We start from the raw sequence: 15803 nt of genomic DNA, 5'->3' as shown, positions 1-15803 counted from the left end.
CACAAACAGAGCAGGCATCCAGTAGTAGGCATAAAGGCATTATTCTCGAACATGAACCTGTGGGCATCAACATGTGAACATTAGGCCTACTTCGCATGAAAAACAAATTATGCAGAACACCACTGATGTAAGCTTAGGGGAAAAGAAACCATAAGCATTAGGCATAAAAGGTAAGCCTCCTGGCAGTATCTTATGCCGTAAACCACACATCCCGGACTAGGCGACCTCGTTGGCGTAGATGCATTAAACATGAATGCTAGTCAGGAATAAGATCCATCAGCAACGGTACATCCTACTTAACATCAGCCGGGCAAACATGGTACCACCTGGAACATGAAGGCATCATTAGCAGAAGGCACATTGGACATAATTATAGTAGGTGCTCTCAGTAGGCCTTGACATAGGCATGATGCATCCCAATAGGCATAGACCTCATTAGCATAAATGCATGGGGGGTGGGAGGCCTGGACTAGAGCATTATTGCATGTCAGTAGGCTAACCGGCAGGACACCCACTAGGTAACCAATAGGGGCATAAAACACATTGGGCGAGTGTCAGCTTAAATACTCCCACTTAGAGGCATGTCCTGCACCAAACCAGCAGCTCGAGAATACCCATGCTGCCACTGCCCACTGTCCGGTGGGGCAGTCGCGCAAGGCACAGCCAGTACAGTACTGGAACGTGGGAGCCCCTCTTCTGGGACTCCCAAATCAGCAATACCCCCAACACGGTAGCACCCGCGGTCTACGGGGTGGAGCCCCACTCCGGGACTCCTAAGGCAAAGGGGCACCTCTGTTGCAACTGCCCGGCGTCGCGGTGCAGATGGGATGGCAGGGACTAGCGCCGGGGCTCACTCGGCATCAGGGGTCTCAGGTACCGACCCTGTACCTCGGCCGGCCCCTGACAGCCTCCAACCCCCAGCCCCGACTCACCGGGGATTTCCTCGGCCGCCTCCCGTCTCCCGCAGCAGGTCTCGGCTCTCTCCTCAGCAGGCAGGGTTCTCTCCCGACATGGGAGCCCTGCCAGCAGCAGCACCTCCCTGGCGGCTCTCTGCACTTCACCCGGGCCCCCTCTGGGACCCGGGACTTCGTTGCGGAGCTCACAAGGCTCTGCACTTCCCACTTCCGCCTCTGCAGGGCGGGACTCCCTGAAGTGGCTCCCGCTGGCGCCAATGCCAGCGCGGCTCCCCTGACGTCACAGGGAAGCCCGCGCGGCGCTCCTTAACCTCCCGGGCCGGTGGCGGTGTTTTCCGGCGATGCTGAAGCGCGGGGTGGGCTCCCGCCTTCAGTGGTTGAGGCGTTCACACGCGGGGTGGCTCCCGCGTAGTTTCAAATTCACTCTGGGGCGCCAAAACCGCGGGGTGGGTTCCCGCTGGCTTTCAACTAATTTTGGGAAGTGTCCAAGCCCGCGGGGTGGGCTCCCGCCGGGTTAAATAAGCGCACCAACGCGGGGTAGGCTCCCGCCGTAATTTGCAATAGGAAAAGGGCGCAATACGCGGGGTGCGCTCCCGCCGTTTCAATCTGCCCAAAAATACCGCCACAGCACGGGGGAATCGAAATGCAGCGCCCACCAGGCGCAAGGGAGCAGACAGCTGGGATTGCAGCACTCACCAGCAGAGCAGTCCATTAAAATATAGCGCCCACTGAATATAGCGCTCTCCTTCCGCAGGGAATGCAGTCAGGGTCCTACGAGGCGCTAGGGTGCAGGCAGGAAGTTCAGTCATTTAGGTGTAGCGTCCCCGCTCCTCACCTTCTAGGTAATAAGATCGGCGCTCCTCTTCTCCAGGCGCTAGCCAGCAGAGCAGCAGGCACTCGAGAGTTAGCCTCCCTGGTTCCCCTCACACTGGGCAAGGTCAGACAGGCAGGATTACTCGGCTATCTTGGGGCCAGCAGAGCCTCAGCTCAGTCAGCCACAGCAGTATAGTCTCCTGCCAGCTCCAACCGCCTATACTCCAATAGAGGTTCCACTGGTCCAGTGGTGCCCTAGCTATGGCTCTCCCTGGCCCTGTGGACAGCAGAGGGGTGAAGATAAGCTCAGGGCCCAGCACACAGGCCCATGTGGCGGTACCCCCTGGCGGCAGGTCCCCTCTCTCTCAGGACCACGCTCTGACTGAGCACATGGCAGCCCAGCTACGCTTTTTATATGCCCCTCACCCCACCTACCAGACAGTGCCAGAACCTTCTAGAAGCATCTGGGGAAACTGGTTCTAACTGGCACAGGGGGAGGTGTCCAGCACCCTGGGTGCCAGGCTTCCCTCCAAAAGCTGGGGTTGCTGGGAAATAACAACTAGGCTGGTAACCCAGCTCAGTCAGGCGGCACAACCACACAGCCATGGCATCCATTTTAAAAGTTACATGTTTAAATAGGGAAACTCAGTCTGCACACGCCATTGCACAGCATGTCGTATGGCATCTCACACCACACATGGCCTATACATTTCTCTACAATGGGGGAGATAAAGGTGCGTACACCAGTGGACAGCATTTAACATTGGCGTTTAACACGAATTCACATAGCATGTGGTTTCCCATAAAAGCGAAAAAATTCAGGGAAAAGGGCCAAGTCCAACAACCATACATCCAAATAAGAATCTGAGGTCCCGTCTTGTACTCTTGGGTTGCATAAAGCCTGACTGATCTAGATTATCAGTGTCTCTACAACAATATTCACCCTTGTTGCCAAGACTTGTGCCAGGATCTTCGTCTTTATGTTTAAAGGTGAGTTGGGTCTAAATGAGGGGCAGCCCTCCCGTGGTTTGATCACAAACACCATTGCTGTACGGAGATAGTCTGGCAGCTTTCCAGTCTTCCCCGCATCCCTGAATAATACAAGTGTACAGTCTGATAATCTACTTAACAGTCACTTAAAGAATTCCTCAGAGACCGATAGCGCCTGGCATTTAACCATTCTGCACCTGAGAGATTACATCAGTGACCTCTCAGTGGTGAATTCCGTAGAGTGTGTTCCCAGCTTTCTATGCAGAGCTATGAGGCATGCAGGTCTTGGAAAAATTCTTGTATTCTGTGACATCCCATTCAAATGGGTGGGGTAAAGGATACTCGGTATGGCGCAATACAGCTGTTTTCTTTTCACAATGTGATGTGTCACCAATAAGTCCCTAGAACAAAAGAAGCCTCTTTCCAAGTGTACAAGTATGACTTCCATCTTCCTAGTTTCCTGCAGTGTTTGCTTTTTTGCACTCACTGAGCAGGATACTGCTTACCCACTGTCTTCCAGGCCTTCCTAAGTGCAGCCTCTATTTTGATAGATTTAGTTTTCAATGCTCTCCCTCAGTTTATCCACTATCGTCTTGCAGACGCTATGTATCTAGTCCAACCCTGTTGGACAGCAGCCACATGAGAAACTGAACTCTGTCCATAGGAGAGGGTGGTGCGAAATTCCCCATGCAATGACTCTTGTTGCTGAAAATCTCTATATATAGGTGTGTATAGAGAAAAGAAAGTTAATCTGGTAGGAAGAGGAGGGCCATAAAGTAGTACGAGTACTGCCTCTCTCCATGGTTCTGCACCCTTGGTACTTCAGTCAGACCCAATGTGGATGTAAATGTCATCAACTCCAGTTGTTAGACCTTCATGCACGATCCATTAAGTACGTCATTCAGAACCAGGTTCTTATCACTTACTATTACGGGAATCCCATCTGCAGTCTAGAGCATATTGGGTATTATCTCGTATTAAGTGTCATTCTGTCAATGAAAATGATGAGTTGAGTATCATAAACATTAGTTATTTCAAACCCCCAGGCTCTAACAATACCCACCAAATGTGAAACAAACAATGAAGAAGGTGGGGCTCAGAGACGACCACTGAGGAACACCCCAGTTTGCCACCCTTGGCTTGGATTTAATAGGAGGCAGCTGTACAGACCGAGACCAGTTGCTCAAAAACTAAAAAGGTTATAGAATGTATGCCAATTTTTTTGCAGCTTTGTAGCAATAAATTATGGGAATCGGTGGTGAACACAGCAGACGGGTTCAGAAGAAGGAGGGTAGCAGATCTGCCATCATCAACCAGATGCTGTCCAATCCCGGCATCAAAGTAGATTCTGTACTATTTTCGAGCACTCGTATGCGGCTATACAGCAGCATTGAGTCACCAGAGTACGCTTCACCTCAATGGCACTAATCTTCTTAGCAGTATGACCACCCATCTAGAAACCATCGTTAAAGCAGCAAGTGCTACAGTCATGTAGATTCCACTTCCCAAAAGGTTGCAATGTGTCTCCGTCAGAGGAGTATCTTGGAGTTAAATCACATTATTGTCTGTGCCTCAGCAGCATACTCCTGATTATCCTTCTCTTAATTGTATTAACCTCCTCCGAATATCCTCCTTCACAAGTTTTTGTTGGCATGTTTTAATTCTGCCAACTCTCTGCTGAACCTTTTATTAATTTCTATTGGTTTTGTCTATGGGTGTTAGCTGTATCACATAAATGAGTACCAATGATTCTCATCGGAATAAGTAGAATTGATAATGTTTGAACTCTGTAATATGAAACTGAATTAAACACAGCTAAGGTTTGAGGAAGAGGAAGTGGTCTTTGAAATACCAAAGTCACTCCTGTTCACCACACCACTTTCTTATGCAGGCTTTTACTCTGTTAGCCACTGATTGCCCCTTTTCTCCCCACATCTTTCTGAAATTCGCCACCTGCATACCTTATACTCCCCCCCCCCCGCCCCCCACCAATTAAAATTGGCACAAATACAACAATTTCTGTGCCGTCTGCCAAGAAGCCAAGGATTGGATGTGCATGAACAATACGATGCAGGGCATGGAATTAGGAAACTTGAGGAGAGATTTTTTGTTTCAGTATTAACATGGTTAAGTTTGATCTCTCATCCAAACCTTGTAATAAAAAAAAACATAGCAATATAAAGAATTTTATGAAGGATCTGAATTTTACTATAGGATGGGTGGGGCCTTCCCTCTCTCCTAATTGACTAAGAAAACATTGGTAATGATGTCTTGAAACGCTAAGGAGCTGTAGTTTTGAACGTGTGCAATAAAGGAATAGATAACACTAAAAGCCTACATGTGGATAAAAGATTCCGAAGAAAATTCACATTTGTTTTTCCTACAACCATATTCAAGGGCTAAGCGCACGCTTATTTCAGAAAGCACTTTAAAAATCACTAGGCATGCACTGCTCTGGCACTCACTCTTATTTTTTAATACTTTCTGCATACATGAGGGAGTGAGCACCAAGGAGCACTAGGAAGGAGGGGGACTGTGAAGTATGCGAGAGAGCATTACATGTGTGATAGCAACACCAAGTGCAGGGGTGGGCATTTGGGCCAGGAGCATACGAGGGTGAGAGCTGAAAAACTCATGAACGCTCCAAAAGTGCTTAACAAAAAGAAAAACATTGACAACGCCATATGTCTTTCTTTAGTGACCTATTTGATTTACTCAGGGTTTTCAGCAACACTACGATGCTGTGTAGCTTGGCAAAGTTTTAAAAAATGCACACCATGCATGCACGCACACACCTACAAAGTGATGCAGGTGCAAATTTTCTTTTTAGTTACTGATTCGAGTTGGGTTAACAAATAAAGGATATCTAAATCCATCCTAGGAAGGGATCCAGTTTCTGTTGGGCACTACTGTGGTCTAGGACATTGCCCTTTCCATGAAAAGAATTAGTTCCCTGGAAACGATCAGAGATTTGTCATCTCAGATAACCACACAATCTTAATCTTAAGTAACCTAGTAAGCAGGCTACTTCCATAACTGCTGAGAGTCTTAGGCGCGAGAAAGAGACCTCACTGTATAGAGCATCCACCAGAGGGGCTCCCACAGCCCAGGCAGATACCAACACGACGAACTGCTCCGGCGCAAGTAGTTCCGCGCTTGTCTCTGGGAAGAAGCAGAGGCTGAGAATATATAAACCGCCAGATAGCCCTTGACAAAGTTGACCTTCTAAACATACTAGTATTCATAATTGCCCCACTCAGCATAATTTCTTTATACCCCATATGAAGTGGTTTTGATCGGGGCCCCAAAAAACAAAGTCCGTCATTGGCTTACACGAAATACCGACTTTGCATCCAGGGAAAATGATAACTTATTGATGAGGAGAGTCAAATGGATTGGCTCTTCCTTAAAATCTATTGGGGCAGACTGTACAGTGATAATTTGCATGCACCCAGACTTAGCTTACCGATTGATAAGGACTGACAGGCGGTTTCCCAAAGGGGATGCGCAACCCACATTAATTGTTGTGCCGCTGGGATACATTTACCATCCTCCCCTAGCTGATCTACAGGGCCTGGAGGCAAGGCGTGGTGCCCATTGCACCCGGGCAGTCTCAAAGGGAGTCCCTCTGATTGCATCTCATAATAGATTTCTTCCACTTTCGGGAATGGATTCTAATGGCTGACTTATTCATCATATAGATCAGGAGTGGAATCTCGAAAGAACACCATCGAGGGCTTCTTGGTGTGGTACAAACTAAGCCAGAGGTCTTCAATCTGTGGGGCGCGAACCTGAGGAGGGCCCTGGAGTCATGGGAAAGGGGTCGCCCTCTCATTTCCAAAAAGAAACAGTCAAAGATTGTTTCTTCCGGTAGGTAAAATGCTTCCCCTGGAGTGTTATTCAGGGAATTTCCTGCGCTGGGGAATTAAAGCCAGGCAGACAGCTAAACATGCCTTTCTAGCAGTATGCTGCTGCCTTGAAAGAAATGGAAATGCGCACAATGAGTTTATCAGCAAATGTAAAGGATTTGCAGATTAACTCGTTGTGCACGTTGCATTTCTTTCAGGACAGTAGCACACTGGCAGAAAGGTGTGTTTAGCTGTCTGCCTCGCTTCGATTTCTCAGGACAGGAGAGTGAATCATTTGAAGCTTTTTGAGTGGTAGTGCACAGAGTTACTGAGCTGTAAAGTGCTTGCTTTTAATTGTCATTGTATTTACATAGTGCTTACTGTCCCTGAGAAGGTGTTGAAGGGACAGTAATGTAAAAAACAAAATGCATTACATACGGTTTGGGTAATATTAAAATCAATGGGCCTCATTTACAATGAAAAGGTGTAGTGCAGCTCCACATGTATTTATGCTGCGCTGCCCTACGCCAATTCAAAGGGCAAGAATGGACCATTTTTAAGTTGAGCATTCAAGACCTTTTGTATACACTTTAGTATATACTTATATGTGTATGTACTTTGTGGGCTCTGGAGATCAGCCCAAGGACTTGTCTGCTTTCGCTTAGGGACTTTTTTTTTGTTCAACTGCCTCTATTTAACTTTCTTGATAGAAAACGACCAGCAGAGGTCAGTAAAATACCAGAATCACTTTAGCATTCTCTCGATTCCAGTTCATGGAAATTGTCTTCCACAAGAACCCGTAGACAATAATATTTTTTTCAAATCTTGTATTTTCAGTGACATGACCACCGAAGGCCTTGATTTTATATTAAAAACAGAGCTTTCCCGCTGAAAGGCAATATTTCTCTCAATGTGTTCCCATACCTGGTATGTCACGCAGTTTGGTGCTTACTTTCCCTCCATGTTAAAGAACAGTAGATGTTTCAGCACTCAGACTAATGTACTGCATAGCGAAATACATATAAGGTCCTAAAGGCGAGACCGATATGCATTGCAAATGCTTGTACTAAGATGAGGTGCATTCCTGTCTCTTCTGCTGGTGCACAATTTGGTCCCTAGGACCAACACAGGCACCCTTGCACCATGGTGCAAGGGTGTCTGCATTGCTGGCATGATTGTTTATGTGCAGGAAGGCATGCCTTTCTGCTCAAAAACAATCCATGAAGGTTTTTCCTCCTATATGTGCTAAACATAGAAAAGTGGAAACAATTGTGGAGAAAAAAAAAAAGATATTTCTCCTTGTTATGCATCCCCTGGGGCAGCGTACAGTTTTGATGCATTCTCAGGTTTACAGATCCTTGTAAATCTGGGAATGCATCAAGGGCCATGGGAAAATCCAGAGAAACGCCTATGGAACACCCCCCCATGCGCAGTGTAAGGCAGCACCTCGACTTGCGCTGCGCTGCCTTACACCATATCTAGGAGGCCATGAAAAACCACGCAAAGTGACTTTGCATGGCCTTGTAGATATAGGTCTGGACTCTGCGCAACCAAAGCGTCATAAAAAGTAACACACCAGCAGCCCAAGAGGATTGTAAATGAGTCCCTATATTTTGGAAGCACCATTTTATCGTAAAACATTTTGCGCATTTTATAGCAGTCTATCTTATACTGTGTGTGATGCAAGTATAAAATAAAGACTTACATATTCACAGGGCTTTCTGTCAGAGGCGATGACCTTGTACCACTAAAAATACACAAGTCACTAGTCTCCACTGCACCAACCACAATCTGGTTTCACACAAACCTTTGCAGTGCATTAAATATTAGAAGTTTCATTATGTACTGTAGTGCATTTCCCACTGAGTAACAACTTTTTAAAATGTATTTATTATTCATTGAAGCTGCCCGTTATTTTATATGTAGCAACCTGACCGTGAAAGACCTAAAAAATGTACGTATGTTTTGTTTATGATGAATGATGTTTAGCTACCTCCAGTTACATGCAGCTGTAAATGCCAAGCCATCAGCATCCCATGAAATATAGTATGGTTTTTCTCCAATGCCATGCAATAAAGTTGAAGCATGCATTACAGCTATTATACCAAGGGCCACTGGAATTGTGATTGCATGGCCGCAGTGATTTTAGCATAATTATACATTTGCCGCATTCACCATCATCAGCCGTATAAATCTGCCGATTTTAACAAAAAGAATGTATTTACTCAAAAGGTTCAAAAGTTACTAAAAAGCAGCAACAGGTGTTGCTGCTCAGTAGAAGGCCTTATGTAAAGCTGTATTGGTCAACTTTTTGTTGCTTATTGATATATTTAGGTGTTAGACTGGTACAAATGAGGTGCAACCACAGATTGACAGTTTCTCTGGAGAACATTTTTGGTTGCCAATGATAAGGAGTACTAGGTTCTAGAAATTTTTGTATGGAGGGGGTCCTTATGCCTAAACAATTTTGATAGGGGGTCTTGGCATCAAATTTGAAGACCACAGTCTAAGCAGATATGATCCCGAACATGGAGGAGAATAATATTATACACAAGGGAAGCTGCGCTCAACCACCAGCCCATGTCACTCAAATTTTGCTTGAGAGGGGTGGTGTGTCCTCGGATCCGATACAAACATCCTTGATAACATTTGCCCTGTCACAACTTAATCTGCTCAAACTCTATAGGCACTAACAGGCTCCATAGTGACAGCCTACATCACTCCCCTGACTTACAAATTACTTTACCACACACCAATTCACAGAGAGCTGTTTCCCCAGTTCGGAAGGCTGTGGGGGTTACAATCAAAAATCCACCTGTGAAACAACATCAGGATTTAAAACTTCTTTCCTTGAATTTAGCAGGAATTAGTTTGAAATTGAACATTAAAAAAGTTAACCTCATTTGCTGTCATGAGACTTGAGCATGCAACAGTGTTGTACTTGATAGGTTTTGTTCCTTTAGCTCCCCTGCTATTCCATCCAAGGCAGTGGGGCCTATTAGTCCCGGTCGCCACTTCATTAAGGTACCTCAATGTTAAGATGTTGATGTTTAGTTCTCATTACCAGATTTTGGAGTCAACCATATCCAGGGCAAGCAATATTATTATCTGAATTACATTTTTTTTACTCAACCTGTGGGGACTTGGAACACACCCTCATAGATATACCAACTAGGGAACCTTCAAATGTTTCTATTATCTGAGCGGGGGATTTTAATATTGCAAAATGCCCATATAGTGGGCCACGGGCCCATGGAATTACAAATGAGAAAGGAGAGCACATTGGCCACTTCCAGCATTTGGCTTATGGCAAAGCCTTGATATGCTTAATTCTAACAAACAAGTTGTTTTTAGGTCGAGCCTGGGCACCGCATGCGCTGCTGCGAGGCATTCTGTACTGGAGTATGGACTTTGTAAATGCTGGCTTCCGATTGGTTATTAGGCTTGTTAGTCCCTCCTTGGTACCTCCCTGTCTGCATGTGTTACCTCCCATAATGACTTGACCTTTTACTTGTATTGTTACATGGTCTGCTTTATCTTGGCTGCGAGCACTACTTTGTCTAATGATTTGCCTCTATTCCAGCCACTACGAAGCAGACCACCGCCTGCTTTAATTTTATTTACTAATGGCGGTCCGCTTTAGCAATAGCACCCACGTTTCTGTCTTTATTTATTTTAGCAGTGCGGTCTGCTTTAAGTATAGCAGCCACGCTTACTTGTTTGTTTACTAGCGCCCATGTGGTGCTTTCACATTCACGGAGGACGCGCTCCTTTCTTTAGACAAGCCACGTCTAAAGAAAGGTGAGTGACTGATATTAAAGTGAAAGCGCGGAATAGGCACTTTTACAACAACAACCAAAAAATCGGATTGTCAACTTGACCCCAAAAATAATCTTGATTTCTGGGCCCCCTGGTAACAAACTTTTTTAGAGATGTCATCAATGAGGGACTTACAGACCTGGAGGGAAACTATAACTGTTCCTATTTTTAAGAAAGATGATTTAAACACCCCTGCAAATTACCTGCCCATTTAATTTCTAGATGCCTCAGTTAAATTTTTTGGCAGGGTACTTTTAGCAAAACTAGAAGAGTGAGCGAAAGAGGAAGACCCAGCAAGGAGAGTATACGCCCTCTATCCTAGTTAAACATGGAGTAAGAAATGGCTGTATTCTGGCTCCTTTTTTATTTCTAGCCTACATAAATGCCTTTGAGGCTTTTTTAATACCATGAACGTATCGCGCTCCTAAAATAGGTTCCGGTTTAGTCCCTGTACTATTTTATGCAGACGACGCGGTTTTAATCCTGCGCACAGCAAACGGGTTGCATTTACCTTTAAATGGTTTTAATTATCTTATGCAAGACTTGAAGTTCAAGGTGAACCTTAAAAATCGTACATTATGACTTCTGGCCCAAAACACAACCGGTGAATTTTTTTATTGTGGGGATCGAAGTTTTAAAATCAAAAGATTTTAATGATTTAGGCCTTAGGTTTAATGAGAACATGAATTGGAAAAGACTAATTCAGAGAAGACTGGGGATGGAGGCTTCTTCTGAATTAATTTTTAGATGATACGCTAAGAAGTTAGGACACAAACCCCTTGCACAAATGATCACGCTCTATAAAATTAAAGCCCTTAACATGGGCATATATGGAGCAGGAGTATGGGGGATAATTACTCCTAAGGCCTTACAGGGAGAAGGGGATACATTTTAAATAGGTTATTAGGGACCCCAAAAATCAGCCCAAGAGTTATTACTCATAAAGATCTTGGGGTAGGGTTTTTGAAACACAGGGCAGGTTGGCCCCCTATTCAATTATGGTGCAAAGTTTGGACCACACAAGAATTGGGCTTCACTTGAAGTATAATCAAAGACTGTCTTGCGCAGAGTAACATGACAGCCATTCTATGGCTTATGTATATTGTGCTTTTATGGTCATTTGACAGAATAAAGTTGATTAACGAAAGAACGAGCGAGCACTTAACATGCACTATAAACTATCACAGCAGAGTCGACGTCTCCACATGGAACATATGTCGTTACTACGCATTCCGTTGCAACGCATGCCTTTACCACGCATGCGTTACAACGAAATGTTTTTCTTCACATTGCCCGTACCTCGATCTTGCCTTTACCCCGCTTTTTCGTTTTTGGGGGGGGGGGGGGGGGGGGGGAAGAGACATTGTTGTGGTGTCACCAGGGCTTTAAGTGGAATTTTTTTCAATATTATATACAATCCATAATTGCTGCTTATTTATCTTATGCAACTAGCAACCATTGACAAAGCCAATAGACCTGACTTGTAGGTATGATGTGGCTTATTATATCATATATCTGGACGCAATGACCGGATCTGCAAAATACAAGTCGGCGGCACACTGTGCTAAACACAGATTTTCAGTTTACGTGTTTTTAAGCCACGCACTTAATTACACTGACCACGCCCCTTGAGACCCCCCCCCCCAGTTTTTTCATCCCACTTAAAGCCCTAGTTAACTCAATACAAGTCAATGTTCAAATAAAACCAATCCTATTCCAACTAAATTTACATTTTCTTCCAAAGTTCCCCTTATATGCATTCACACATTTTTACATGGTGCGTTTTAACTGTTTGGTTGCTCACCTCGTCATCCCGCTGTTGCAGACTTAACTCCCTCCACAACAGAGGGTGATATTATTGTAGTAGGCAGGATATATCAAGCAGTATCCCCAGCAAGACAGAGACCAACTGACAGAACGCCGCTTCCCCGCTCAAAAAAACGCAGAATCTATAAACCCGTCTCCGCTCGCTCCCCGGCAAGAACCACACAATGCAAATGGGGTTTAACAGCCCAGATTCCACACTTTTTAAGTCGCTATTCCTATAATAAAGACGTGCCATGTTGCATTGCGCAGCCACCAACTTACCTTACCACCTCCCCGGCTTTCCCCGAGTCTCCGCTCTCCGTAGAGTCGGTTTTCCACATCTGCCAGCCGGGCCTGGAGCTTTGTTACCTCCACACAAACGTCCATGATGTCAACACCCGCCCTGCCCCTGAACAGCCGATGACATCTGAAACACACGACACGTCCGGTGTGAGACTACATCATTTACGCCTGTTTCCGAAAGAGATGGAAATGTCGCGGCCATCTTGGAATGGCACTATACTGCGAAATCGTAATGAGCTCATTAACTCCATATATTATTTTTACAAACAAGTACTTGCATTTAATACAAATATGCGTCAACAAAAGCCAGCCTCACAAAAATATCGACAAGTCCTATGTCTTAGGACGCATTTTTTAAAATAAAGAGGAAAGAAATGCAGAAAGGACAGACAATTGGATCTCATAGTCTAAGCTTACACACTTGTCCACTCACGACCCTGGACTCCTGCCCAGCTACACTGCTCCTACTGCCGGTCACCTCTGCATACATTCTCCAGTCTCTGGTCCCCACACCCAGACATCTGTGCGCACATAGGATCTTTCTGCTCACACAATATGTGCCTTCTTCTCCAGACACTGCTCCCCGCCCCTTCTGCTCATATACTGCACTGCTTACACACTACCCTATTCTGCTTCATTGCCACTCTTACAGCCCTCTATGCTCCCTGACACTTCTTCCTCACACCTTTCCTTTTGCACCCTGCCGTCTCTGCTCACACACTTTGTAAGTGAGGCTAAACGTATGGAATGCGTATTTTCTCGTGTTTGCATTAGGGTAGGGTGACCACAATGTTCGAGCCAAAAACCGGGACATTCCACCAGGATCATGTCTGTTAATTAAATCGTTTTCTTATAACAGCTGGCAACTATCCCTGCTATGTAGAACATAAAAGGCACCTCCCTCCGTTTTCAGTCGACCCTCTGTAACAAACATTGGCATAGCCAATAGGTCTCGCCTTTGGGACCTTATAAGTGTTTAGCCATGCAACAGTTGCATAACTAAATACTTATAAGGTCCCAAAAGCGAGACCTATTGGCTATGCCAAGCGGCCGTGCGGCCGCGAAAGTGATCGCGATCAACATCAAAGCGGTAAAGCGGGGCGCGCGCGCCCGGGCACATGCACTGTAGCTCTAAGCTGGCCTGGTAGCACTTTTTGGAGCCCTCTCAATAAGTCTCGCCAGACCAGCGCATGCGCTGGGTCCGGCGAGACCTAAAAACCGGGACATGAGCTACATTTCCCGAAATCTGCTGGGACAGCGGGTGTAAACCCGGGACTGTCCAGGCAAACCTGGGACTGTCCAGGCAAATCCGGGACACCTGGCCACCCTACATTAGGGTTGCCACATTTCCAAGAGAAAAATACCAGCCATTTGGTGTTGCTTAAACTCCTTCGCTGTTAGGCTCCTCCCCCCCTCTCCCCCCCCCCATGTCTTTTTTGAGCTATTTGGGGTAGTTTGCTCTAAATCCCATGGAACTTTTTGTCCACAGAAGGTATCCATGCAAGGATTCAAGCAAGCCTGGCTGAAGACGGCTGAAATGCCAGAAAACGGTCCTAGGAAGCTTGTTTCCGGTCCAGGGAAGACATGGCTTGGCAGTTCGGGCTGGACTGTTCCCATGAGGCACAGGGTCAGACTGATTTGCATATGGCCATGTCTGAACTGGGGTGGCAGACTGGGCTAAAGAACGGTGATGGATTAAACCCAGATCAGTTGACTGGGGGTGAGTGCTTGCAATGTTCAACACTCCGTCCATCATTTCCTTTGGTTTTGGCTTTGTTCGCCATAAGTTGGCAGGGTATGCTCAGACGTGAGTCCCTTGCTCACTTTGCCACTGGATTCAAGCAATGCTGGCTGAAGACGGCTGAAATGCCAGAAACCGGTCCTAGGAAGCTTGTTTCCGGTCCAGGGAAGACATGGCTTGGCAGTTCGGGCTGGACTGTTCCCATGAGGCACAGGGTCAGACTGATTTGCATATAGCCATGTCTGAACTGGGGTGGCAGAGTGGGCTAAAGAACGGTGATGGATTAAACCCAGATCAGTTGACTGGGGGTGAGTGCTTGCAATGTTCAACACTCCGTCCATCATTTCCTTTGGTTTTTGCTTTGTTCGCCATAAGTTGGCAGGGTATGCTCAGACGTGAGTCCCTTGCTCACTTTGCCACTGGATTCAAGCAAGCCTGGCTGAAGACGGGTGAAATGCCAGAAACCGGTCCTAGGAAGCTTGTTTCCGGTCCAGGGAAGACATGGCTTGGCAGTTCGGGCTGGACTGTTCCCATAAGGCACAGGGTCAGACTGATTTGCATATGGCCATGTCTGAACTGGGGTGGCAGAGTGGGCTAAAGAACGGTGATGGATTAAACCCACATCAGTTGACTGGGGGTGAGTGCTTGCAATATTCAACACTCCGTCCATCATTTCCTTTGGTTTTTGCTTTGTTCGCCATAAGTTGGCAGGGTATGCTCAGACGTGAGTCCCTTGCTCACTTTGCCACTGGATTCAAGCAAGCCTGGCTGAAGACGGCTGAAATGCCAGAAACCGGTCCTAGGAAGCTTGTTTCCGGTCCAGGGAAAGACATGGCTTGGCAGTTCGGGCTAGACTGTTCCCATGAGGCACAGGGTCAGACTGATTTGCATATGGCCATGTCAGAACTGGGGTGGCAGAGTGGGCTAAAGAATGGTAATGGATTAAACCCACATCAGTTGACTGGGGGTGAGTGCTTGCAATGTTCAACACTCCGTCCATCATTTCCTTTGGTTTTTGCTTTGTTCGCCATAAGTTGGCAGGGTATGCTCAGACGTGAGTCCCTTGCTCACTTTGCCACTGGATTCAAGCAAGCCTGGCTGAAGACGGCTGAAATGCCAGAAACCGGTCCTAGGAAGCTTGTTTCCGGTCCAGGGAAGACATGGCTTGGCAGTTCGGGCTGGACTGTTCCCAAGAGGCACAGGGTCAGACTGATTTGCATATGGCCATGTCTGAACTGGGGTGGCAGAGTGGGCTAAAGAACGGTGATGGATTAAACCCAGATCAGTTGACTGGGGGTGAGTGCTTGCAATGTTCAACACTCCGTCCATCATTTCCTTTGGTTTTTGTACCTGGAGGAACCTCAACTACCACCGGGGCTGTTAATATTCGGTGTATCCATGGGGATTGCAAAACCTATCCCATGACTAACGTGAATATACAACACACACCCATCAAACGACCAGTAACTATGAAAGTAGGTCTCCTCCCTCACCTTCCTGAACCCGTACTCCTAGGTACCGATTATCCACACCTTCACAGTCTCTTACCCACTCAAAGTACGGAACCAA

The 15803-nt window shown here is 46.3% G+C and overlaps 1 protein-coding gene across 2 annotated transcripts in view; it reads right to left on the bottom strand.

The window, feature by feature from the left end:
* The window catches only part of DCTN3 (dynactin subunit 3), a 60917-nt gene extending 47900 nt beyond the window's left edge, over positions 1-13017 (bottom strand). The window contains exons 1-2 of one of the 2 annotated variants that reach the window (XM_085628429.1): positions 12911-13017; positions 12473-12617 (exon numbers count right to left, since the gene is read on the bottom strand). In XM_085628429.1, the coding sequence (XP_085484555.1) occupies positions 12473-12577 (105 nt within the window). In that variant the 5' untranslated portion in view covers positions 12578-12617; positions 12911-13017. Of the gene's footprint in view, positions 1-12472; positions 12618-12910 lie in introns of those variants that run through there. The other variant, XM_085628437.1, reaches the window with a different exon arrangement.
* Positions 13018-15803: the final 2786 nt, after the last annotated feature.

Source organism: Triturus cristatus, chromosome 2_1, assembly GCF_964204655.1.
Source record: "Triturus cristatus chromosome 2_1, aTriCri1.1, whole genome shotgun sequence".
NCBI lineage: Eukaryota > Metazoa > Chordata > Amphibia > Caudata > Salamandridae > Triturus > Triturus cristatus.
Note: the sequence above shows the minus strand (reverse complement) of the source record. Positions and strands in the feature narration are given on the sequence as shown.